The sequence below is a fragment of the Somniosus microcephalus genome, chromosome 17, assembly GCF_052327205.1.
Source record: "Somniosus microcephalus isolate GS21.2 chromosome 17, FLI_Smic_1.0, whole genome shotgun sequence".
Classification (NCBI taxonomy): Eukaryota; Metazoa; Chordata; class Chondrichthyes; order Squaliformes; family Somniosidae; genus Somniosus; species Somniosus microcephalus.
This window is the reverse complement of record NC_141003.1, coordinates 58,441,349-58,466,509: the sequence shown is the minus strand read 5'-3', so window position 1 is coordinate 58,466,509 and position 25,161 is coordinate 58,441,349. Positions and strand designations below refer to the sequence as shown.

General features: G+C 47.7%; 1 protein-coding gene across 5 annotated transcripts in view; it reads left to right on the top strand.

Annotated features, from left to right (window-relative positions):
• The window catches only part of slc26a5 (solute carrier family 26 member 5), a 90,078-nt gene that overhangs the window by 50,968 nt on the left and 13,949 nt on the right, over window positions 1–25,161 (top strand). For all 5 annotated transcript variants that reach the window (XM_086010445.1, XM_086010446.1, XM_086010443.1 and 2 more), the window contains 4 exons: window positions 4,186–4,333; window positions 4,958–5,071; window positions 12,946–13,023; window positions 15,466–15,561. In XM_086010445.1, the coding sequence (XP_085866571.1) occupies window positions 4,186–4,333; window positions 4,958–5,071; window positions 12,946–13,023; window positions 15,466–15,561 (436 nt within the window). The remainder of the gene's footprint in view (window positions 1–4,185; window positions 4,334–4,957; window positions 5,072–12,945; window positions 13,024–15,465; window positions 15,562–25,161) is intronic.

Genomic DNA, 25,161 nt, shown 5'->3' with positions numbered 1-25,161 from the left:
TTTCCGCCCATCTGACCAACCCGTTTATATCGTCCTGTAGCCTGAGGCTTTCCTCCTCGCAATTTACCACCCCACCAATTTTTGTGTCATCTGCGAACTTACTGATCATACCTTTGACATTCTCATCCAAATCATTTATGTAGATCACAAACAACAAGGGACCCAGCACCGATCCCTGAGGTACCCCACTGGACACAGGCTTCCAGTCACAAAAGCAACCTTCGACCATCACCCTCTGCCTCCTGCCACTCAGCCAGTTTAGGATCCAACGCGCCAAGGCACCCTGGATCCCATGGGCTCTTACCTTCTTGACCAGTCTCCATTGCGGGACTTTGTCAAAAGCTTTACTGAAGTCCATGTAAACCACATCCACAGCATTTCCCTCATCCACACACCTAGTCACCCCCTCAAAATTCAATCAGATTTGTCAGACATGATTTACCCTTGACAAAGCCATGCTGACTATCCCCGATTAATCCTTGCCTCTCCAAGTGGAGACTAATTTTGTCCCTCAGAATTTTTTCCAATAATTTCCCTACCACAGATGTTAGGCTCACTGGCCTGTAATTCCCTGGTTTATCCCTGCTACCCTTCTTGTATAATGGTACTACATTAGCTGTTCTCCAGTCCTCTGGTACATCCCCTGTGGCCAGAGAGGTTCTGAAAATTTGTGTCAGAGCCCCTGCAATCTCCTCCTTTGCCTCCCACAGCAGCCTGGGATACATCTCGTCCGGGCCTGGGGATTTATCCACTTTTTGGCCTGCTAAAACCGCTAGCACCTCCTCCCTCTCGATGCTAATATGTTCAAGTATGTCACAGTCCCCTTGCCCGATTTCTATGTCTGCATCGTCTTTCTCCATAGTGAACACAGATGCAAAAAATTCATTTAAAACCCCGCCTACATCATCTGGCTCTACACACAGATTGCCACTTTGGTCCCTAATGGGCCCTACCCTTTCCCTGGTTATCCTCTTGCCCTTAATATACTTATAAAGGAAAATCCTAAGATGTTTTATTTTGCTCGCCAGTGTTATTTCATGGCCCCTCCTCGCCCTCCTAATTTCTTTTTTAAGTATGCCCCTGCACTTTTTATACTCCTCTAGGGCTTCTTCCGTCTTTAGTCTTTTGTAACTGCCAAAAGCCCCCCTTTTATTTCTAATGCATTTTTGTATATCCCTTGTCATCCAAGGTTCCCTTTGCTTGTTGGTCCCACCCTTGACCTTTACAGGAACATGTTGGCGTTGTACTCTCTCTATTCCCCTTCTGAAAGTCTCCCACTGTTTTGATGTGGATTTTCCTATAAGTAGCTGCTCCCAGTCCACTTTGGCCAGATCCTGCCTTATCATATTAAAATCGGCCTTCCCCCAATTTAGAACCCTTATTTCCGGGCCGTCTTTGTATTTTTCCATGACCACCTTAAATCTCACCGAATTATGGTCACTGTCGCCAAAATGCTCTCCTACTGATACTTCCACCACTTGCCCGGCTACATTCCCCAGAATTAGGTCCAGTACCGCCCCCTCTCTTGTAGGACTTTCTACATGTTGGCTCAAAAAGCTCTCCTGGATGCACTTTAAGAATTCTGCACCCTCTAAGCCTTTCACACTCTGACTATCCCAATTTATATTGGGGAAGTTGAAATCCCCCACTATTATTACCCTATTATTTTCACACTTCTCTGAGATTTGCCTACATATCTGTTCCTCTATCTCCCCCTGACTGTTTGGGGGCCTATAGTACACTCCCAGCAAAGTGCTTGCCCCCTTTTTGTTTTTAAGTTCTACCCATATGGCCTCATTAGAGGAACCCGCTAATATATCATCCCTCCTTACAGCAGTAATTGACTCCTTAATTAATATTGCAACACCCCCTCCCCTTTTACACCCCCCTCTGTCTCGCCTGAAGATTCTATACCCCGGAATATTGAGCTGCCAGTCCTGACCCTCCCTCAACCATGTCTCCGTGATAGCAACAATATCGTACTCCCATGTGTTCAACAACAACTTCAGTTCATCCACCTTATTTGCAAGACTCCTTGCATTAAAATAAATGCCTTCCAGCCCTGCCATATTCCCTTTTGCCTTCATATATTTGCTCTGCCTTCCCAGTTGACTTGGTTTTTTCCTCTGTATTTGGCTGTAAATCACCCCCTACTATAGCTCCACTCTGTACCCCATCCCCCTGCCAAGTTAGTTTAAACCCCCCCCCCAGCAGTGCTAGCAAACCTCCCCGCAAGGATATTGGTTCCCCTCTGGTTCAGGTGTAAACCGTCCGACTTGTACAAGTCCCACCTTTCCCAGAAGCAGACCCAGTGATCCAGGAAACTAAAGCCCTCCCCCCTGCACCATCCCTTTAGCCACGCATTCATCTATTCTATCTTCCTATTCCTATACCCACTAGCACGTGGCACCGGGAGTAATCCAGAGATTACAACCTTTGAGGTCCTGCTCTTTAATCCTTCACCTAGCTCCCTAAATTCTTGCTGCAGGACCTCATCCCTCTTTTTACCTATGTCGTTGGTACCAATGTGGACCACGACCTCTGGCTGTTCACCCTCCCCCTCCAGAATGCCCTGCAACTATACTTCTTCCTATAGCTGATCGCTTCTTCCAATAGTCTTAAGTTACTTCTGTCTGTTCTCCATATACTCCACTGTGTGTAGCCATGACTCTAGTCATTTGGAATAAGCATTTCTTAAAGAAAGGACCATGTGCAGCTCCAGCTGTTCTAACAGAAATCCCTAATCCAGTGATCTGTGCCCAGATCCTGCCTATCTCTGTAAAATTGGTCAACTTTCCCACTCTGGATACTGAACAAAAGATCACAATTTGGTCCCTCTTTCTTAATCCATCCAGAAACAACCTACAGTCCTAATTGTATCGTGAATAATTCTAGGGTCTGTGCCTCCATAACTCTATCCAAGAGTTCATTCCATGAATTGCTCACTTTATGAAGAAAAAATTCTTGGTAATCTTGCATTTGCTTTTTACTAGTTTCAACCTGTTTCCCTTTGTCCTATTCTGGCAATTTACTTTAAAGTTATATTCTGTATTTACCTTTTCCACACCCCTATCTTGTGTAAGATTGCCTTTCTCCAGTCTTTCCTCATACATTTAACATCAGGGATCAGTCTCTTCTCTGCACTGCCACCAGTGTTTGAATGTCTTCCTAAGATGTGATCAAAGACTGTGACCCTTTCCAGCAGACTTGTAGTAGCAGTTTTATGTACGGTCAACTGATATGTAGGGGCATAAGAAAAATCCATAGTTTTATTTGCTGAACAATTGGCCAATAATTCTGTTAATACACCCTGTCTTCTAAAAGTTGACAAAGTCCTGACTAGTTGGGTAGATCTATTCCACCCCTCAGACATACTAAAGAATGGAGCGCATCCTGTTCCTCTACCTCCTATTAATGTTCTCCTGGTTTTATTGAAATTAGTTTTTTCATCAATATTTTGCAGTCTGACCCTTCTAGAAACAGCACAGAAGGAGGCCATTCGGCCTGTGCTGGCTCTTTGAAAGAGCAGTCATGCTTAATCCCACATTCACGCTTTTTGTCCGTAACCCTGTAAGTTCCTCATCAAGTACCTGTCCAGCTACTCTCTTAAATTATTTATAGAATCGGCTTCCACCACCTTTTCAGATAGAGCTTTCCAGATCCTGACAACTGAGTGAAAAAAATTCTCATCTCCCCATTTGATCTTTTTCCAATGATTTTAAATCTATGACCTCTAGTTATTGACCCACTTGCCAGAGGGAATACTTTTCCCTAATTACTCTTATCAAAACCCCTCATCTTGAAAGCCTCTATTCGGTCACCCTTTAACCTTCTCTGTTCCAAGGAGAACAGTCCTAACTTTTCCAACCTCTCCTCATAACTGAAGTCCCTGATCCCTGGTAAACCTCTCTACCCTTTCTAAGGCCTTTACATCTTCCCTGAAGTGTGATGCCCAGAATTGTCCATAATAACTCCAGCTGAGGCCTAACCAGTGATTTATATTTTAATTTCCGTGGGAGCTGTCGGAATGACATTTACTGCCTGTATCTGCCCGTTAACAATCTTCATGGTCATAAGCCATATTTTTAGTGTGTTTTCAGCATGTGATGTCACCACAAAAACATCATCACTCCTAGAGTTTTAAGCGCTGAGCAGCTAATTTGAGTACATTTGTCACTATTTCAGATTGAGAGCTCCAGTTCTACCCGACTTCAGTCTACTTTCTAGAATATTTTCAGATTGTGTTGCAATTGCAGTAGTTGGATTCTCGATGACCATATCAATGGCGAAGATATTTGCTGTGAAATATAGTTACAGTGTAAATGGTAATCAGGTAATAAGTGCAATTTTATGTTTATAACTTTATAGATATCACCATTTCTATAATCAAGGCAAGACTAGTTATAAGGATTTGCCAGTAATGACATCCGAGACCTCTCTCTAAAGCTGTTGCTGGGGAAATCTTCATGCGTTGTAAAAATTTGTAAAGGTTATTTATGAAAAAGTCCTAATTTCAGAATTGGCAGAAATTCATTTTTCCCATACAGATTTAAGTTTTATCCATTCTACTGAGAATGACCAGACTAATTTAATGGTTGTGTAACCACCCTTTTGCAGGTATTAATTCGGTTGAATGATGAAGGGGGGGGGGGGAAAAATGAAATACCACTTTTTTTTGAAAAGTTAGCGTACTCGTCTAACCCTGGCATTGAAGCAGATATATTCCAATCCATCATCCTGATGAGCATGCTTAAAACTTAATTTCTTTAAAATTGTTTTCTTGTACCTTATAGTTTCTATAAAGTATGTTCACTTTGCTTAAAGTGTGGACTCAATTTAATTTTGAGTGTTTTTAGTTTGTTTTTCCCATGTGTTTGTGTCTCTGGTTCATTATACTTTAGTAAGCATATGTAACTTGTTTTCCTTACCATTTGCCAATTATTTTTTCCCTCACCAGGAACTTATTGCATTAGGTATTTGCAATTCTGTTGGATCCTTTTTCCAAACATTTCCTGTCACTACCTCGATGTCTCGAAGCCTAGTGCAAGAGAGCACAGGAGGCAAAACTGAGGTATAAATTTGTTGGTTCTTCTATTTTATGGCAAGCATTAATTAATTTCTAGGTTGGCATGTTTGTTTTACATATCTTTACACTCTTCCCTTGCAGAGTAGTGTGAAGGACATGGGCCCCATCCTGGTTCAGGTGGCGCCCGTCCCATCGGAACAGCTCCTTCCTGTCCCAGTGCTGGTGCCAGTGTCTCAAGAAAAGGAACCCCTCTTTCCCACACCAGCAATTTAGCCATGTGTTAATTCTCCTGATCTGACTGGGGTAGAAGAGCAAAGGGATCTGAGTACAAATATACTAAACACCTGAAAGTAATGACACAGGTTAACAAGGCCATAAAAATAGCAAAACAAGCACTCTAGTTTATTTCTAGAGGGATAGAATTGAAAAGTAGGGAATTATGCTAAACTTGCATCGAACCTTGGTTAGACCACACTAGGAGTACTGCATACAATTCTGGTCTCATACAAAGGATAGAGGCACTGGAGAGGGTGCAAAAAAAGATTTACAAGGATGATACCAGAAATGCGAGGGTATATCTATCTGGAAAGGATGAACAGGCTGTGTCTCTCTTCTCTTGAAAGGAGAAGGCTGAGGGGTGACCTAATCGAGGTCTTTAAAATTGTGAAAGGTTTTGATAGAGTAGATACAGAGTGTTTCCACTTTTGGGGAAGAGCATAACTAGATGCCATCAATATAAGATATTCACCGAGAAATCAAATAGGGAATTCAGAAGGAACTTCTTTACCCAGACAGTGGTGAGAATGTGGAACTCGCTACTACAGGGATTGATCGAAGCGAATAGTATAGATGCAGTTAAGGGGAGGTTAGATAAGCATGTGAGGGAGAAGGGAGTAGAGGGGTATGCTGATAGTTAGCTGAGGAAAGACTGGAGGAGGCTCGAGTGGACTTGTTGGGCAGAATGGCCTGTTTCTGTGCTGTATATCCTATGTTGTGGAAGGATTCACAGGCTGTTTCACAGTCTGACAGGCCATGATGTGAGCGCTCCTTCTATGGCTGTAACCATCTTTATATTAGCTGATGGTGGTTATTCCTATATGGCAGGAGGGTTTTTTGGGCTCCCACAACCTTTGCAATGACAAGTGGCCACAAACACCCACTGGATACGAGTATCCCGCTGGATGTCAACCAAGAATTCAGTCTGAGCTCTGGTCTTCACTCGACAGGACTGCCTGGAATGGGGTTTGTACCTTGTGCGTTCTGACTTGGAGGTGGGAATGCTACCACTAAGCCAAAGGTGTGCTCCAGGTTAGAATGGTGATGCAGCATGCTGTTCCAGGGTGCAGTCATGTGGCCACAGATTTGCCTGGATGCGATACTCCACTATGGCTAACTTATGTCATGCAGAAATTCAGCATTTGTTTTTATATTCAATGTCCTTGTGTATCCCATTGGCTTTTTATGATTTTTTTCTGTGAACTCTCAGTTTTAAAAAATCTATGTAACTGCACCCTTATATCTCTCTCTCTTCCTCCACGCTAAGAATGTTACAATTTAGGATAAATGACTTCACCCTTTTCTCTGCGTTGAACTGCATTTGCCACCGAACTGCATTTGCCACCTAACTGCCCACTCCACTAGCCTCTTGCATTGTTCCTCAGTTTGCCATGCCTTCAATTTATCAACAAACTTTGGGAATACTCCTCTTGTGCCTATGTCATACATCATTTATATAAATGTGAAACAAGTGGTCTTGGCTGGTACTACCCATATAATGCCAATCCCCAAAACATCTTAACACTACTTTTTGTTTTCAATCCCCTTCTCTTAATTTTTGTAACGAATTTCTCATGTATCTTCTCAAACACCTTCTGAAAATCCATATGTGCAGTAGGCACTGCAAATTCAATAGTTAAGCATAACATGCACTTAACAAATCCATGCTGATTGCCCCAAGTGTTCAATTTTTATCCCCTGTGTATTTATACTCAAAGATTACTCACAAATGAGGCAAGACTAACTGGCCAATAATTTCTGGCTTATCCCTTTTCCCTTTTCTTAGAAAAGGGGGTAATGTGCTTTGCCACAATTCCCATTTCTATGCTATTTTCAGAAATATGGTTAGTGCCTCTGCTCTCCAAACTTTCCTCTGCATTCTGGGATGCATTCGATGTTGGCCTGGTGACTTTTCCACTTTGTCTCATTAACTTTAATAGTTTCCTTTTTGAATATTTAATAGTTCCCATTTGGATATTACTAATAGTGGCTCATCCACATCTCCCTCAGGTACCCTTTCGTCCCATTTTCATCCTCTTTAAAAACTGAGGCAAAATACTAAGCAGCAACGCCTCTCAATTACAAGATGGCCTCCTCCATTTCTAAGTGATCCCATCCTTCCTTTGAATATTCTTTCATGTGCCCTAGCCGTTTCCCTATTTGTTGAACCTTTTTCAAACTGCTTAGTGGCCTGCCTAATCTTGTTTTGCTTCCTTTACTTTTGATACTTCTGTATTATGCCTCTTCCGTTTAATCCTCATTTTCACTCTCACTTCTCTAGAACAACAGGCTTAAACATCGAGGTAGAAATTCGTCTAGGGCGGTGGCACAAAATGGGCCATATCGGATTGGCCGCCCATTATACGCAGTGCCTGATATTCAGTTCCACTGCATATAACGGGCGGCCAATCCGATACCGCCTGTTTTGCGCCACCGCCAGAGACTAATTTTTAGGCCACCATCTTTACTCCTGATGATGTATTTAGTCTGTACCTCTTCCACCCCATATTTAAATATGCCCTACTGTTTGATCATTTTTTTTTTCCAACCATTTAATCTGAGCTGGGGCCCCTTTCATTCCGCTGAAAATAGACGATTTCCAGTCCAAGACCTTTAACATAGAACATAAGAACATAAGAAGTAGGAGCAGGAGTAGGCCATACAGCCCCTCGGGCCTGCTCCGCCATTCAATAGGATCATGGCTGATCTGAACCTAGACTCATAGAAACATAGAAGATAGGAGCAGGAGTAGGCCATTCGGCCCCTCGAGCCTGCTCCGCCATTCGATGAGATCATGGCTGATCATCCAAACTCAGTACCCCGTACCTGCCTTCTCCCCATATCCCTTGATACCTTTAGCTCTAAGAAATATATCTAACTCCTTCTTGAATATATTTAAAGACTTGGCCTCAACCGCCTTCTGTGGTAGAGAATTCCACAGGTTCACCACTCTCTGGGTGAAGAAATTCTTCCTCCTCTCTGTCCTAAATGGCTTACCCCTTATCCTTAGACTATGACCCCTGGTTCTGGACTCTCCGACCATCGGGAACATTCTACCTGCATCTAGTTTGTCCAGACCTGTCAGAATTTTATAAGTTTCGATGAGATCCCCCCTCATTCTTCTAAACTCCAGCGAGTATAAGCCCAATTGACCCAATCTCTCCTCATACGTCATTCCTGCCATCCCAGGGATCAGCCTTGTGAATCTTCGCTGAACTCCTTCCATGGCAAGAACATCCTTCCTCAGATAAGGCGACCAAAACTGCACACAGTACTCAAGGTGTGGTCTCAACAAGGCCCTGTACAACTGCAGCAGGACATCCTTACTCCTGTACTCAAACCCTTTCGCTGAGGGCCAACATACCATTTGCCGCCTTCACCGCCTGCTGCACCTGCATGCTATCCTTCAGCGACTGGTGCACAAGGACACCCAGGTCTCATTGGCAATAGATTGGGAGAAGGGGAAGTGCATTCAGATAATAGTCTGCCTTTCTGTTTTTGACACCAAAGTGGATAACCTCGCATTTATCCACGTTATATTGCATCTGCCATGCTTCTGCCCAATCACCCAACCTGTCCAAATCATCCTGGAGTTTCTCGGTATCCTCCTCGCAGCACACACGCCCACCCAGCTTTGTGTCGTCTGCAAACTTGGAGATAGTACATCTAGTTCCCTTATCTAGATCATTAATGTATATTGTGAATAGCTGAGGTCCAAGGACCGATCCCTGCGGTACCCCACTAGTCACTGCCTGCCACTTGGAAAAAGACCCGTTAGTTCCGACTCTCTGCTTTCTGTCCGCCAACCAGTTCTCTATCCAAGTCAATACCTTGCCCCCAATCCCATGTGCCTTAACTTTACAAGCTGATCTCTTATGCGGGACCTTATCGAAAGCCTTTTGAAAGTCCAAATACACCACATCTACTGGTTCTCCCTTTATCTATTTTCCCAGTTACATCCTCAAAAAATTCCAGTAGATTAGTCAAGCACGATTTACCTTTTGTAAATCCATGCTGACTTTGTCCGATCCTGTCACTGTTTTCCAAGTGCTCAGCTATTCCATCCTTTATAATGGACTCTAGCATTTTCCCCACTACCGATGTCAGGCTTACCAGTCTGTAATTCCCCACTTTCTCTCTACCACCCTTTTTGAATAGTGGGGTAACATTAGCTACCCTCCAATCCATGGGTACAGTCCCAGATTCCAGCGAATGTTGGAAGATGATCAGCAATGCATCTACTATTTCTAGGGCCACCTCCTTAAGTACCCTAGGATGTAGATTATCAGGCCCTGGGGATTTATCGGCCTTCAATCCCTAACACCATTTCCCTACAAATACTGATTTCTTTCAGTTCCTCCCCCTCATCAGACCCTATGTTCTCCAACATCTCTGGGAGGTTATTTGTGTCCTCCTTTGTGAAGACAGAACCAAAATATGCATTTAATTGGTCTGCCATTTCTTTGTTCCCCATTATAACTTCTCCTGCTTCTGACTGCAAGGGACCTACACTTGATTTCATTAATCTTTTTCTCTTCACATATCTATAAAAGCTCTTAGTCAGTTTTTATGTTCCCTGCAAGCTTACTTTCATATTCTATTTTCCCCTTCTTAATTAATCCCTTTGTCCTCCTTTGTTGAATCCTGAACTGCTCCCAATCCTCAGGGTTACTGCTTTTTCTGGCCAATTTATATGCCCTTTCCTTGGATCTTATGCTATCCCTAATTTCCTTTGTTAGCCACGGTTGAGTCACCCTTTTTGTTTTATTCTTATCCCAAGCTGGGATGAACAAGTTCTGTAGTTCATCCATGCGGTCTTTGAATGTTTGCCATTGCCTATCCACCGTCAACCCTTTGAGTGACATTCCCCAATCAATCCTACCCAATTCGTGCCTCATACCATCGTAGTTTCCTTTATTTAAATTCAGGACCCTAGTCTCCGAGTCAACTACTTCACTCTCCATCCTAATGAAGAATTCTATCATATTATGATCGCTCTGACCCAAGGGGCCTCGTACAACAAGATTGCCAATTAATCCTCTCTCATTACATAATACCCAGTCTAAGATGGCCCGATCTCTGGTTGGTTCCTCGACATATTGTTCCAGAAAACCATCCCGTAAACATTCTAGGAATCCCTCCTCCACAGTATTTTTACTAATTTGGTTAGCCCAATCTATATGTCCACTTCCCTGCCTTCTCCCCGTAACCCCTAATTCCCTTATTGGCTAGGAAACTGTCTATCTCCATTTTAAATTTATTTAATGTCGCAGCTTCCACAGCTCTGAGGTAGCAAATTCCATAGATTCACCACACTCTGAGTGAAGAAGTTTCTCCTCATCTCAGTTTTGAAAAGGCAGCCCCTTATTCTAAGATTATGCCCCCTAGTTCTAGTCTCACCCATCAGTGGAAACATCCTCCCGATCAAGCCCCCTCACAATCTTATATGTTTCGATAAGATCGCCTCTCATTCTTCTGAATTCTAATGAGTAGAGGCCCAACCTACTCAACCTTTCCTCATACGTCAACCCCCTCATCTCCGGAATCAACCGAGTGAACCTTCTCTGAACTGCCTCGAGAGCAAGTATATCTTTTAAATATGGAAACCAAAACTGTACGCAGTATTCCAGGTGTGGCCTCACCAGTACCCTGTATAACTGAAGCAAGACTTCCTTGCTTTTATACTCCATCCCCCTTGCAATAAAAGCCAAGATTCCATTGGCCTTCCTGATCACCTGCTGTACCTGCATACTAACCTTCTGTGTTTCATGCACCAGGACCCCCAGATCCCTTTGTACTGTAGCACTTTGCAGTTTCTCTCCATTTAGATAATAACTTGCTCTTTGATTTTTTTCTGCCAAAGTGCATAACCTCACACGTTCCAACATTATATTCCATCTGCCAAATTTCTGCCTACTCACTTAGCCTGTATGTCTTTTTGCAGGTTTTTTATGTCCTCCTCACTCACTGCTTTCCCTCTCATCTTTGTATCGTCGGCAAACTTGGATATGTTGCACTTGGTCCCTTCCTCCAAATCGTTAATATAGATTGTAGAGAGTTTGGGTCCCTGCGGAACACCACTAGTTACTGATTGCCAACCCGAGAATGAACCATTTATCCCAACTCTGTTTTCTGTTAGATAGCCAATCTTCCACCCATGCCAGTATATTACCCCCAATCCTGTGATTTTTTTTTTTTATCTTGTGCAATAATCTTTTGTGTGGCACCTTGTCAAATGCCTTTTGGCAGTCCAAATACACCACATCCACTGGTTCCCCTTTATCCACCCTGTTTGTTACGCCCTCAAAGAATTCGAGCAAATTTGTCAAACATGACTTCCCCTTCATAAAACCATGCTGACTCTGTCCGATTAAATTATGCTTATCCAAATGTCCTGTTACTGCTTCCTTAATAATGGACTCCAACATTTTACCAACCACAGATGTTAGGCTAACTGGTCTGTAATTTCCAGCCTTTTGTCTACCTCCCTTTTTAAATAAGGGCATTACATTAGCAGTTTTCCAATCTGCTGGGACCTTTCCTGAATCCAGGGAGTTTTGGAAAATTACTACCAATGCATTCGCAATCCCTACCGCTACTTCTCTCAAGACCCTAGGATGTAAGCCATCAGGTCCAGGGGATTTATCTGCCTTAAGTCCCATTATCTTACCGAGTACCACCTCCTTAGTGATTTTAATTGTGTTTAGCTCCTCCCCCCACCCCCCCCCCCCCACATAGCCCCCTGTTTGTCCAGTGTTGGGATATTTTTAGTGTCCTCTACTGTAAAGACTGATACAAAAGATTTATTTTCAAATCCCATTTTTTCTTTATTTTCACTGAACCAAATCTATGCTCACTTTTCCAAATGTTCTCCTACCTTTTAGATTCCACTTGTCCTGCTTTGTTACCTAGAAACCGATCTGGCACGATAGCCTTCCTTGTTGGACATACAACATACTCTTTAGAAAAGTGTACTCTATGCATTCTAAGAATCGGTCTTCATATTGACTAGATGTATTTTATCCCAGTCTACTGTTAAGATAGTTAAACGCCTATTACAACTACAAACCTCTAAGCTGGCTACAAATCTCGGCCTCTTCTTTCCCAAGATTCAATACTTCCAATATGGTAACATGCCTTTTCTTAACCCTGATAGACTCTGTCTGAACATCACTGTCAAACAGCATGGCTACCCCTCTTTTATCCTTCTGTATCTCCAGAAAACTTTATAGTCAAAAATATTTAGCTCCCAGTCATACACCAGCTGAAGCCAAGTTTTCATTTAGGCTATATCATTATAGCCCTTTATTCTAATCAGTGCCTCTACAACCTCCAACTTTATTTGTAATGCTTTGTAAATTCACATATAAACACTGACCTGTTTGTACTTCTCAATAACCTTTTCTCCTTTATTTTCTTTTTCTGATTTCTTCATTTATCCTCGTGAAAGAGAGCGACTCGAGACTATTCTTGTATGATTTCTAGCACCCATTACAGAGGGGTATTTGTAGAGCCTTAGAAGCTAATCACCTAATTACACCGTGAACCCTTATTACTGATGGGAGGGGAGAAAGTAAAGGAAGAAGAGAAAAAAAGATTTCCTATGCTGTTTGGTAAATTTGCTTTATTTTTTGTTTTTGTAGATTGCTGGAGGAATATCTGCCCTTATTGTGTTGATGGTCATTGTTGCATTTGGTTATCTCTTTGAACCTTTACCTCAGGTATGTCTAAGATTACAGAGGGTTCTTTATCCTTGTTATATTTGTAACTTTCCTAAAATATACATTTTATATTAATTTGCTTTCTCCCCTCCCCACCTGCAAATTTTCTTCCCCTCTCCTGAATGCCTTGACTCTACAGTATGGCTCCACAAGAACTTGTTGCTCTCCAGTTAATTACCTACTAGTCACTATGTGTAAGCCTTAGCATTGAATGTTGACTGGCTATTTGACTGCAAACCGCATCACTGCTGAGTCTGATCTTGACCTGCCCCAATGTTTGCACAGGCACCTTTTGGCAAGGGTTAATGATTTAGAGCAGGAACTTTGCCTAATTTTCTCCTCCTTAACCCAATGGTGCTGATTTAAGTAATTCAGAAGGGCTTCCATGTTGCAGATTGAGGTTTCTTTCCCTTTAGGTAAAAACAACTTGCAGTATTACCAGACTTTTTTCAAACTAACTAACTATTTCGTTTCAACCACATATCCGCAGCATAACAAAAACCGCCAACTTCCACCTCCGTAACATCGCCCGTCTCTGCCCTTCCCTCAGCTCATCTGCTGAAACCCTTATCCATGCCTTTGTTACCTCTAGACTTGACTATTCAAACGCACTCCTGGCTGGCCTCCCACAATCCTTGAGGTCATCCAAAACTCGGCTGCCTGTGTGCTAACTCGCACCAAGTCCCATCACCCCTGTGCTCGCTGACCTACAATGGCTCCTGGTTAAGCAACGCCGCGATTTAAAAATTCTCATCCTTGTTTTCAAATCCCTCCATGGCCTCGCCCCTTCCTATTTCTGCAATCTCCTTCAGCCCCACAACCTCTCTTTTTCTCCCCCCCCCGGGAGATATCGGCGCTCCTCTAATTCTGCCCTCTGGAGCATCCCTGATTATAATCGCTCAACCATTGGTGGCCATGCCTTCTGTTGCCAAGGCCCTAAGCTCTGGAATTCCCTGCCTAAAACTGTCCACCTCGCTACTTCTCTTTCCTCCTTAAAATCTACCTCTTTGACCAAGGTTTTGGTCACCTGCCCTAATTTATCCCTATGTAGATCGGTGTCAAATTTTTTGTCTTAAAATACTCCTGTGCAGCGCCTTGGGATGTTTTACTAAGTTAAAGGCGCTATATAAATTGCTGTTGGTTGTATTAGCTGCAATCATGATGAAAATGAAGTGACTGTTTGTTTTTCAGTTGCTGGACATACTGAGCGACGATTCTGTCCTGTAGTACCAGTATCCATGTATCTAGTTTTGCAGAACCCATGGGGGAATTTTTAATGGGGGGGGGGGGGGGAAGAAACAGGTGGGTTTGGAGCATTTGGGTAATTAAATTGTTAAAATCGATTCCCTGAGCAAGAATATTCCACCAGCCCCCACGAGGAAACTTTGATCTACACTGCCCCCCGACCTCCGCCCCCCCCCCGGCCCCGCTTTGTGACGGGGACTGTTCTGTTCTCGCCGACCAGCTCCGATTTTAACGACCGTGCCTCTTTTTTCATTCCCGACTTCCGGGTGCATTGCCTGCTTCATGTCTCCCGTTCACCAATCTCGCCTCCTGTTAAAATCAGTCATTTGTGTTTGGAAATGCAAATCATGAACCAAGGCAAAATATTTTAGTAACTTTGTACCAAGACCCACAGCTAGCAAATTTCAATGATAATCCATCGTCATTAATAAAAAACGTCATTACACAAACACACGTGTTGGTTAATAAAAGCTTGAACACTAAGTACAGGAAACTTTCTGATATCCGGCACTGATGGGACCAAGCTGGTGCCGTTAGATCAAAATTGCCGTATAAACCAGCGGCAATGTTAAAACATAGAGCTTTTCAGCTCCGTGTGAATCAACAAACCCTGTTGCTTAGCAACAGCTTCAAAACAGTCGGCTGCAGCTGCAAGTGTCTCTAGCTGAAGCTGTTGCTTAGCTACAGACCTTGCAGAGCCTGACTTTGGGGGGGGGGGGAAAAAGCAACAAGAAGTAAAAAAAACTTACAGAAAACGGCTCCTGAATTTTGCCGGTAGATAGAGCTTTCCGGACTTTTAACCTCCGGTTAAACGAAAGTTTCTTGTAAACTGCATGTGGAGTTAACAGTACTGGAAACCTGCATAGCCGCTAGATGTTTGTGTGAAGTGGGGTAAAGAGAGGGCGGAGGAGGAGACTTGGTGCGAGTTAGGACACAGGCAGCAGAGTTTTGGATATTATAGTGAAATTCTCTGAATTTAAAGTATTACTTTACACTGTGATTTGTGTTGAATTTTGACTAAACTTGCTATTAAACCGTAGTATTTTATGATTGCTTTATATAATCTAAATTGTAACATTGTATGAAAAGTTATTTTGAAGGCTTTGATATTGCAAGTGGGGGTTTCTTGCTTTAATGTAAAACCAACTTGCAGCATTCTCAACTTCCTGTTTTAGAACTGAAAATAATTTCTTGTAGGCTGTGCTAGCTGCAATTGTGATGGTGAACCTGAAAGGAATACTTAAGCAGTTCCAGGATATACCTTTTCTCTGGCGAACCAGCAAACATGAACTCGTAAGTACTCCAAATATATAAAGTCTGTAGAAAGTGCGTGCTATGTTTGTGCTTATCAAAGTGAGGGATATCTGTATTGGGGATTTTGTTTTAAGATGCTGAAAAACTAGTGAAGGGCCAAGACCTTTACTGCAGGACACTGTCAAGATTGAAAAGAGTAAAGATAATCAAGTAAATCAGGAAGCCGTGATTAAATTGCATGGTTTGAAGGTGATCTGAATGAATGAGTTACAATGAGATTTTATTTCATCTTTTGCATCTGGCCTTTCCCAGGTGTAGTTAGCCTGGGGATAGATGCAAAATAAATACCCAGAAACAGAAATGGTGTAGAGGTAGTGCTCCAACGCCAGACATTCTACAGCATCTTATAGCAACATTGCCAATTTGTACAGCATTACCAGCAGTTTAGTGTTCTGTCCTAACTAGTTTAATTTAGTACTTGGTAAGCCATTAGAGAGAGGAGACTTTGTCCTTCACCACTGGTAACTAGATAGGACCATATACCAATCTGCAAATCCTGTTTCTTTGAATGTGATGACCGGTGTCCCTTGCAGAATTGGTAAGAAAGGTTGACAACATATTGTCTAATTAAAATTTCTCATTGTAATTTCCTTAGGATTGGATGGGTTGTTGTAATATATCTTTTCCTTCCTAAAGTGTGCCCATAATTGGATACAACACTCCAGCTGAGGCCTAACCAGTGATTTATAAAGATTTGGCATAGCTTCATTTTTTTGTACTCTTGTGCCTCTATTTATAAAGGCAAAGATCCCATATGTTTTTTTTTTATATGCCCTACCTTGGTGAATGTGACCCTGACGACATCGATGGTGAGGCCAGACTTTTATTTTTAAAGTGGGTGGAACTCGCATCAAAGGTGTGCATTGATCTGATGCAAATAAGAAAGTTGCTTATCATTAGCAAGTACAAGAGATTGTATTCTTTTAATATCCTGTTCCAAATTCTATTTGAAACAAATTCCAATGCTCGCATGACTTCTATATCTACCAATGACTAAAGGATAATTGATCAGTGTAGCTGCAGAGGTTGAAAAATTCTGGCGCACTGCTCACTGCCATTATCTATCTTGACAAATGCAAAACTACTTTTCTGTTTCCCGTCACATTATTGATACAACAGATGTGTTGTGGTGTAACGAAATGGCTCGAGTAGAATGATGAATCAAATTTTACATGCTATTGATAGCTAAAGTGAGCACAACTCAGCAAATGAGCTACTCTCGCCTGCATACCGTGAAACCATAACAAAAACTATCTTGCAAATGTTGGCTTTCTACCTATTGCCAGAGTCCTGAGAATTCCGTGACCTTCCAAGCCCAACTACTGCAGCAAACCCAAGAGGATTTAATGGTAGATTGTTCACCAAATCTATACAAAATTGGTGATTTCTCCATCTCAACATAACTGTTTAAATATTGCATAAAAAATTGTTGATGGTTTTGTTTGGTAAAATCAGATATTTTAAATTGTTTAAAAATTTCCTCTGCACAGCCTCTTGAGTTCTCAGGAGTCTTCAGCTGTTTACAGTAAGGTTGCTACTTAACATCAACAGTCACACCTACTTTTTCACTTAGCTAGGTGAGATACCAAGGTGTTAAGTAGCAGTTAGCTAAAAATGTATTACTTATTACAGTTAATCTCTGAGTGGTCAACAGAGCCTAAAACATTAAAAGTATGTTTCAAACTGAGGGCTTTTTTTGTTTCAAGTTAAAGATTACATTTCCTGGTATGCTTTAAGCACTAGTTGCATATTTTGAGACAGAATAACTAGAATCGTGGACTCTACAGCACAGAAACAAACCATTTTTGCATGTGCTGGTGTTCGCTCTTCAACTGGAGTGATGCACTGTAATCATATTTCTCTGCTCTTTCCTTATTATTTTATGTTTTTCCTTCTGAAATACTTATCCAATTTCCATTTAAATGATGTAGTACCTTACTGTAATGCATGGGTAGAATTTTTTCAAATTCATAACCGTTCAAGCAGAGCAACAGATCTATCGTGTATACTGTATTTTGTATAATTTAGTTTACAAAAGTAATTATAAGAACATAAATAGGAGCAGGAGTAGCCCATTCAGCCCTTTGAGCCTGCTCATGGCTGATCTATCTCCACTCCACCTTCTCACACTATCCCCATATCCTTTGATTCCCTTAGTATGCAAAAATCTATCCATCTCTGTCTTGAATATACTCAACGAATGAGCATCCACAGCTCTCTGGGGTAGAGAACTCCAAAGATTCACCACCCTCTGAATGAAGAAATTTCTCCTCATCTCCGTCCTAAATGGCTGACCCCTTATTCTAAGACTATGACCACCCCCTAGTTCTAGACTCCCCAGCCAGGGGAAACACCCTCCCAGCATCTACCCTGTCAAATCCCTTAAGAATTTTATGTTTCAATGAGATCACCTCATATTCTCCTAAACTCCTAGGAAATTTAGGTGTGGTCTACTCCATCTCACCACATATAGGACAATCCCTTCATCCCTGAAATCAATCTAGTAAACCTATGTTGCACACTCTCTAAGGTAAGGAGACCAAAACTGTACACAGTACTCTAGGTGTAGTCTCACCAAGGCCCTATATAATTGCAGCAAGACTTTATTACAAAGGGATTAGAGTACAACATACCATTTGCTTTCCTAGTTATTTGCTGCATGTTAACTTTCTGTGATTCATGCACAAGGGCACCCAGGTCCCTCTGAATACCAACATTTACCAGTCTCATTTACACCATTTAAAACTAGCTGGGGAGCCCCGCGTTGCGAGGGCAATTTTGGGGCGCTTGGTCTCCCTGCCCCTGTGTGTCCCCCCTCTCCCTGTCATGTCCTCTCCCTGTCCCTCCCCTCCCCTGTGTCCCTCTCTCCAGCCCCTCCCCCTGCCTAGCACCTGAGGTCCGGTGCCGTTGCGATAGCGGCCGTGCGGGGCCTAGCGCTTAAGGCGCGGTCGGTTCTGAGGCTGGGACGGACCGGAGCTGAGGTCCCCCGCGTATCGCGCGGCTGATGGACAGCCGCTGCGGGCGGGCGGCGCGCGCGCGGGCGGCACGGCGCGCGGGGAGCAGGCAAGGGCGGCTTGGCGGCCGTTAGCGAGCGGGAAACTTCGGGCGCTCCGTCCGCGACACCGTGAAACCTGAGAGGGGGAAGTAGAGAGAGACAGAGAGGGAAGAGGAGGAGGAGAGAGAGGGAAGAGGAGAAGGGGGAGAGAGAGGGAAGAGGAGAAGGGGAGAGAGAGGGAAGAGGAAAAGGGGGGAGAGAGAGGGAAGAGGAAAAGGGGGGAGAGAGGGGGAAGAGGAGAAGGGGGGAGAGAGGGGGAAGAGGAGAAGGGGGGAGAGAGAGGGAAGAGGAGAAGGGGGGAGAGAGAGGGAAGAGGAGAAGGGGGGGGAGAGAGAGGGAAGAGGAGAAGGGGGGAGAGAGAGAGGGAAGAGGAGAAGGGGGGAGAGAGAGAGGGAAGAGGAGAAGGGGGGAGAGAGAGAGGGAAGAGGAGAAGGGGGGAGAGAGAGGGAAGAGGAGAAGGGGGGAGAGAGGAAGAGGAGAAGGGGGGAGAGAGGGAAGGGGAGAAGGGGGGAGAGAGAGGGAAGGGGAGAGAAGGAAGAGGAGAAGGGGGGGGAGAGAGGGAAGAGGAGAAGGGGGGGAGAGAGAGGGAAGGGGAGAAGGGGGGAGAGAGAGGGAAGAGAAGGGGGGAGAGAGGGAAGAGAAGGGGGGAGAGAGAGGGAAGAGGAGAAGGGGGGAGAGAGGGAAGAGGAGAAGGGGGGAGAGAGAGGGAAGAGGAGAAGGGGGGAGAGAGAGAGGGAAGAGGAGAAGGGGGGAGAGAGAGAGGGAAGAGGAGAAGGGGGGAGAGAGAGGGAAGAGGAGAAGGGGGGAGAGAGGGAAGAGGAGAAGGGGGGGAGAGAGGGAAGGGGAGAAGGGGGGAGAGAGAGGGAAGGGGAGAGAAGGAAGAGGAGAAGGGGGGGGAGAGAGGGAAGAGGAGAAGGGGGGAGAGAGAGGGAAGGGGAGAAGGGGGAGAGAGAGGGAAGAGAAGGGGGGAGAGAGGGAAGAGAAGGGGGGGAGAGAGAGGGAAGAGGAGAAGGGGGGAGAGAGGGAAGAGGAGAAGGGGGGAGAGAGAGGGAAGAGGAGAAGGGGGGAGAGAGAGGGAAGAGGAGAAGGGGGGGAGAGAGAGAGGGAAGAGGAGAAGGGGGGAGAGAGAGAGGGAAGAGGAGAAGGGGGGAGAGAGAGGGAAGAGGAGAAGGGGGGAGAGAGGGAAGAGGAGAAGGGGGGAGAGAGGGAAGAGGAGAAGGGGGGAGAGAGAGGGAAGGGGAGAAGGGGAGAGAGGGAAGAGGAGAAGGGGGAGAGAGAGGGAAGAGGAGAAGGGGGGAGAGAGGGAAGAGGAGAAGGGGGGAGAGAGGGAAGAGGAGAAGGGGGGGAGAGGGAAGAGGAGAAGGGGGGGAGAGGGAAGAGAAGGGGGGAGAGAGAGGGAAGAGGAGAAGGGGGGGAGAGGGAAGAGGAGAAGGGGGGAGAGGGAAGAGAAGGGGGGGGAGAGGGAAGAGGAGAAGGGGGGAGAGAGAGGGAAGAGGAGAAGGGGGGAGAGAGGGAAGAGGAGAAGGGGGGGGAGAGAGAGGGAAGAGGAGAAGGGGGTGAGAGAGGGAAGAGGAGAAGGGGGGAGAGAGAGGGAAGAGGAGAAGGGGGGAGAGGAGAGGGAAGGGGAGAGAAGGAAGAGGAGAAGGGGGGGAGAGAAGGAAGAGGAGAAGGGGGGGGGGGAGAGAAGGAAGAGGAGAAGGGGGGGGAGAGAGGGAAGAGGAGAAGGGGGGAGAGAGAGGGAAGAGAAGGGGAGAGAGGGAAGAGGAGAAGGGGGAGAGAGGGAAGAGGAGAAGGGGGGAGAGAGAGGGAAGAGGAGAAGGGGGGAGAGAGAGAGGGAAGAGGAGAGGGGGGAGAGAGAGGGAAGAGGAGAAGGGGGGAGAGAGAGGGAAGAGGAGAAGGGGGGAGAGAGGGAAGAGGAGAGGGGGGGAGAGGGAAGGGGAGAAGGGGGGAGAGAGAGGGAAGGGGAGAGAAGGAAGAGGAGAAGGGGGGGGAGAGGAAGGAAGAGGAGAAGGGGGGGGAGAGAAGGAAGAGGAGAAGGGGGGGAGAGAGGGAAGAGGAGAAGGGGGGAGAGAGAGGAAGAGAAGGGGAGAGAGGGAAGAGGAGAAGGGGGGAGAGAGGGAAGAGGAGAAGGGGGGAGAGAGAGGGAAGAGGAGAAGGGGGGAGAGAGGGAAGAGGAGAAGGGGGGGGAGAGAGAGAGGGAAGAGGAGAAGGGGGGAGAGAGAGAGGGAAGAGGAGAAGGGGGGAGAGAGAGGGAAGAGGAGAAGGGGGAGAGAGGGAGAGGAGAAGGGGGGAGAGGGAAGAGGAGAAGGGGGGAGAGAGAGGGAAGGGGAGAAGGGGGGAGAGAGAGGGGAAGGGGAGAGAAGGGGAGAGAGGGAAGAGGAGAAGGGGAGAGAGGGAAGAGGAGAAGGGGGGAGAGAGAGGGAAGAGGAGAAGGGGGGAGAGAGGGAAGAGGAGAAGGGGGGAGAGAGGGAAGAGGAGAAGGGGGGGGAGAGAAGGAAGAGGAGAAGGGGGGGAGAGAGAGGGAAGAGGAGAAGGGGGGAGAGAGAGAGGGAAGAGGAGAAGGGGGGGAGAGAGGGAAGGGGAGAGAAGGAAGAGGAGAAGGGGGGGAGAGAAGGAAGAGGAGAAGGGGGGGGAGAGAAGGAAGAGGAGAAGGGGGGGAGAGAGGGAAGAGGAGAGGGGGGAGAGAGAGGGAAGAGAAGGGGAGAGAGGGAAGAGGAGAAGGGGAGAGAGGGAAGAGGAGAAGGGGGGAGAGAGAGGGAAGAGGAGAAGGGGGGAGAGAGAGAGGGAAGAGGAGAAGGGGGGAGAGAGAGAGGGAAGAGGAGAAGGGGGGAGAGAGAGAGGGAAGAGGAGAAGGGGGGAGAGAGAGGGAAGAGGAGAAGGGGGGAGAGAGGGAAGAGGAGAAGGGGGGAGAGGGAAGGGGAGAAGGGGGGGAGAGAGAGGGAAGGGGAGAGAAGGAAGAGGAGAAGGGGGGGAGAGAGAAGGAAGAGGAGAAGGGGGGGGAGAGAAGGAAGAGGAGAAGGGGGGGAGAGAGGGAAGAGGAGAAGGGGGGAGAGAGGGAAGAGAAGGGGGAGAGAGAGGAAGAGGAGAAGGGGGGAGAGAGGGAAGAGGAGAAGGGGGGAGAGAGAGGGAAGAGGAGAAGGGGGGAGAGAGGAAGAGGAGAAGGGGGGGAGAGAGAGAGGGAAGAGGAGAAGGGGGGAGAGAGAGAGGAGAGGAGAGGGGGAGAGAGGGAAGAGGAGAAGGGGGGAGAGAGAGGGAAGAGGAGAAGGGGGGGAGAGAGGGAAGAGGAGAAGGGGGAGAGAGAGGGAAGAGGAGAAGGGGGGAGAGGAAGGAGAAGGGGAGAGGGAAGAGGAGAAGGGGAGAGAGGGAAGAGGAGAAGGGGGGGAGAGAGAGGGAAGAGGAGAAGGGGGGAGAGAGAGGGAAGAGGAGAAGGGGGGAGAGAGGGAAGAGGAGAAGGGGGAGAGAGGGAAGAGGAGAAGGGGGGAGAGAGGGAAGAGGAGAAGGGGGGAGAGAGGGAAGAGGAGAAGGGGGGAGAGAGGAGGAAGAGGAGAAGGGGGGGAGAGAGGAAGAGGAGAAGGGGGGAGAGAGAGGGAAGAGAAGGGAGAGAGGTAAGAGGAGAAGGGGAGAGAGGAAGAGGAGAAGGGGGGAGAGAGGGAAGAGGAGAAGGGGGGAGAGAGAGGGAAGAGGAGAAGGGGGGAGAGAGAGGAAGAGAGAGAAGGGGGGAGAGAGAGAGGGAAGAGGAGAAGGGGGGGAGAGAGAAGAGGAGAAGGGAGAGAGGGAGAGGAGAAGGGGAGAGAGGGAAGAGGAGAAGGGGGGAGAGAGAGGGAAGAGGAGAAGGGGGGAGAGAGAGAGGAAGAGGAGAAGGGTGGAGAGAGAGAGGGAAGAGGAGAAGGGGGAGAGAGGGAAGAGGAGAAGGGGGAGGAGGAAGAGGAGAAAGGGGGAGAGAGAGGGAAGAGGAGAAGGGGGGGGAGAGAGGGAAGAGGAGAAGGGGGAGAGAGAGGAAGAGGAGAAGGGGGGAGAGAGAGGGAAGAGGAGAAGGGGGAGAGAGGGAGAGGAGAAGGGGGGGGAGGGAAGAGGAGAAGGGGGGAGAGAGCGGAAGAGGAGAAGGGGGGGAGAGAGGGAAGAGGAGAAGGAGGGAGGAGAGAGGGAAGGGAGAAGGGGGGAGAGAGAGGGAAGGGGCGAGAGAGGGGAAGAGGAAGGGAGAGAGGGAAGAGGAGAAGGGGAGGAGAGAGGGAAGAGGAGAAGGGGGGGAGGGAAGAGGAGAAGGGGGGAGAGAGGGAAGAGGAGAAGGGGGGAGAGAGGGAAGAGGAGAAGGGGGGGAGAGAGGGAAGAGGAGAAGGGGGGAGAGAGGGAAGAGGAGAGGGGGGAGAGAGGGAGAAGGGGAGAGGGTGAGGGTGGGTGAGAGGGAAGAGGAGAAGGGGGGAGAGAGGGAAGAGGAGAAGGGGGGAGAGAGGGAAGAGGAGAAGGGGGGAGAGGGAGGGAAGAGGAGAAGGGGGGAGAGAGAGAGGGAAGAGGAGAAGGGGGGAGAGAGGAAGAGGAGAGGGGAGAGGAGGGAAGAGGAGAAGGGGAGAGAGGGAAGAGGAGAAGGGGGGAGAGAGGGAAGAGGAGAAGGGGGGAGAGAGAGGAAGGGGAGAAGGGGGGAGAGAGGGAGAGGGAGAGGAGAGGGAAGGGGGAGAGAGGGAAGAGGAGAAGGGGGGAGAGAGGGAAGAGGAGAAGGGGAGAGAGGGAAGAGGAGAAGGGGGGAGAGAGGGAAGAGGAGAAGGGGGGAGAGAGAGAGGGAAGAGGAGAAGGGGGTAAGAGAAGAGGAGGGAGAAGGGGGAGGAGGGAAGAGGAGAGAGGGAGAGGGAAGAGGAGAAGGGGGGGAGAGGGAAGAGGAGAAGGGGGAGAGGAGGGAAGAGGAGAAGGGGGAGAGAGAGGGAAGAGGAGAAGGGGGAGAGAGAGGGAAGAGGAGAAGGGGGGAGAGAGGGAAGAGGAGAAGGGGGGAGAGAGAGGGAAGAGGAGAAGGGGGAGAGGAAGAGGAGAAGGGGGGAGGAGGGAAGAGGAGAGGGGAGAGAGGAAGAGGAGAAGGGGGGGAAGAGAGGGAAGAGGAGAAGGGGGGAGAGAGAGGGAAGAGGGAGAAGGGGGGAGAGAGGGAAGGGAGAAGGGGGGAGAGAGGGAAGAGGAGAAGGGGAGAGAGGGAAGAGGAGAAGGGGGGAGAGAGGGAAGAGGAGAAGGGGGGAGAGGGAAGAGGAGCAGGGGGCGAGAGAGGGAAGAGGAGAAGGGGGAGAGAGAGGAAGAGGAGAAGGGGGGAGAGAGGGAAGAGGAGAAAAGGGGGGAGAGAGGGAAGAGGAGAAGGGGGGAGAGGGAGAGGAGAGGAGGGGGGAGAGAGGGAAGAGGAGAAGGGGGAAGAGAGGGAAGAGGAGAAGGGGGGAAGAGAGAGGGAAGAGGAGAAGGGGGGGAGAGAGGGAAGAGGAGAAGGGGGGAGAGAGGGAAGAGGAGAAGGGGGGAGAGAGAGGGAAGAGGAGAAGGGGGGAGAGAGAGGGAAGAGGAGAAGGGGGTGAGAGAGGGAAGAGGAGAAGGGGGGAAGAGAGAGGGAAGAGGAGAAGGGGGAGAGAAGAGAGGGAAGAGGAGAAGGGGGGAGAGAGAGGGAAGAGGAGAAGGGGGGGAGAGAGAGGGAAGAGGAGAAGGGGGAGAGAGAGGAAGAGGAGCAGGGGGGGAAGAGAGGGAAGAGGAGAAGGGGGAGAGAGAGGGAAGAGGAGAAGGGGGGAGAGAGAGGGAAGAGGAGAAGGGGGAAGAGAGAGGGAAGAGGAGAAGGGGGGGAGAGAGGGAAGAGGAGACAGGGGGGAGAAGGAGAGGGAAGAGGGCGGGGGAGAGAGAGGGAAGAGGAGAAGGGGGGGAGAGAGGGAAGAGGAGAAGGGGGAGAGAGAGGGAAGAGGAGAAAGGGGGGAAGAGAGAGGGAAGAGGAGAAGGGGGGGTGAGGAGAAGGGAAGAGGAGAAGGGGGTGAGAGAGAGGAAGAGGAGAAGGGGGTGAGAGAGAGGGAAGAGGAGAAGGGGGGAGAGAGAGGGAAGAGGAGAAGGGGGGGGAGAGAGAGGGAAGAGGAGAAGGGGGGGAGAGAGAGGGAAGAGGAGAAGGGGGGGAAGAGAGGGAAGAGGAGAAGGGGGGAGAGAGTGAGGAGAGGAGAAGGGGGGGAGAGAGGGAAGAGGAGAAGGGCGGGGAGAGAGAGGGAAGAGGAGAAGGGGGGGAGAGAGAGGGAAGAGGAGAGGAGGGGGGGAAGAGAGAGGGAAGAGGAGAAGGGGGGGGAGAGAGAGGGAAGAGGAGAAGGGGGGGGAGAGAGGAAGAGAGAGAGGGGGGAGAGAGAGGGAAGAGGAGAAGGGGGGGAGAGAGGGAAGAGGAGAAGGGGGGAGAGAGGAAGGGGGGAAGAGGAGAAGGGGGGGGAGAGAGGGAAGAGGAGAAGGGGGGAGAGAGAGGGTAAGAGGAGCAGGGGGGAAGAGAGAGGGGAAGAGGAGAGAAAGGGGGGGAGAGAGGGAAGAGGAGAAGGGGGGGAGAG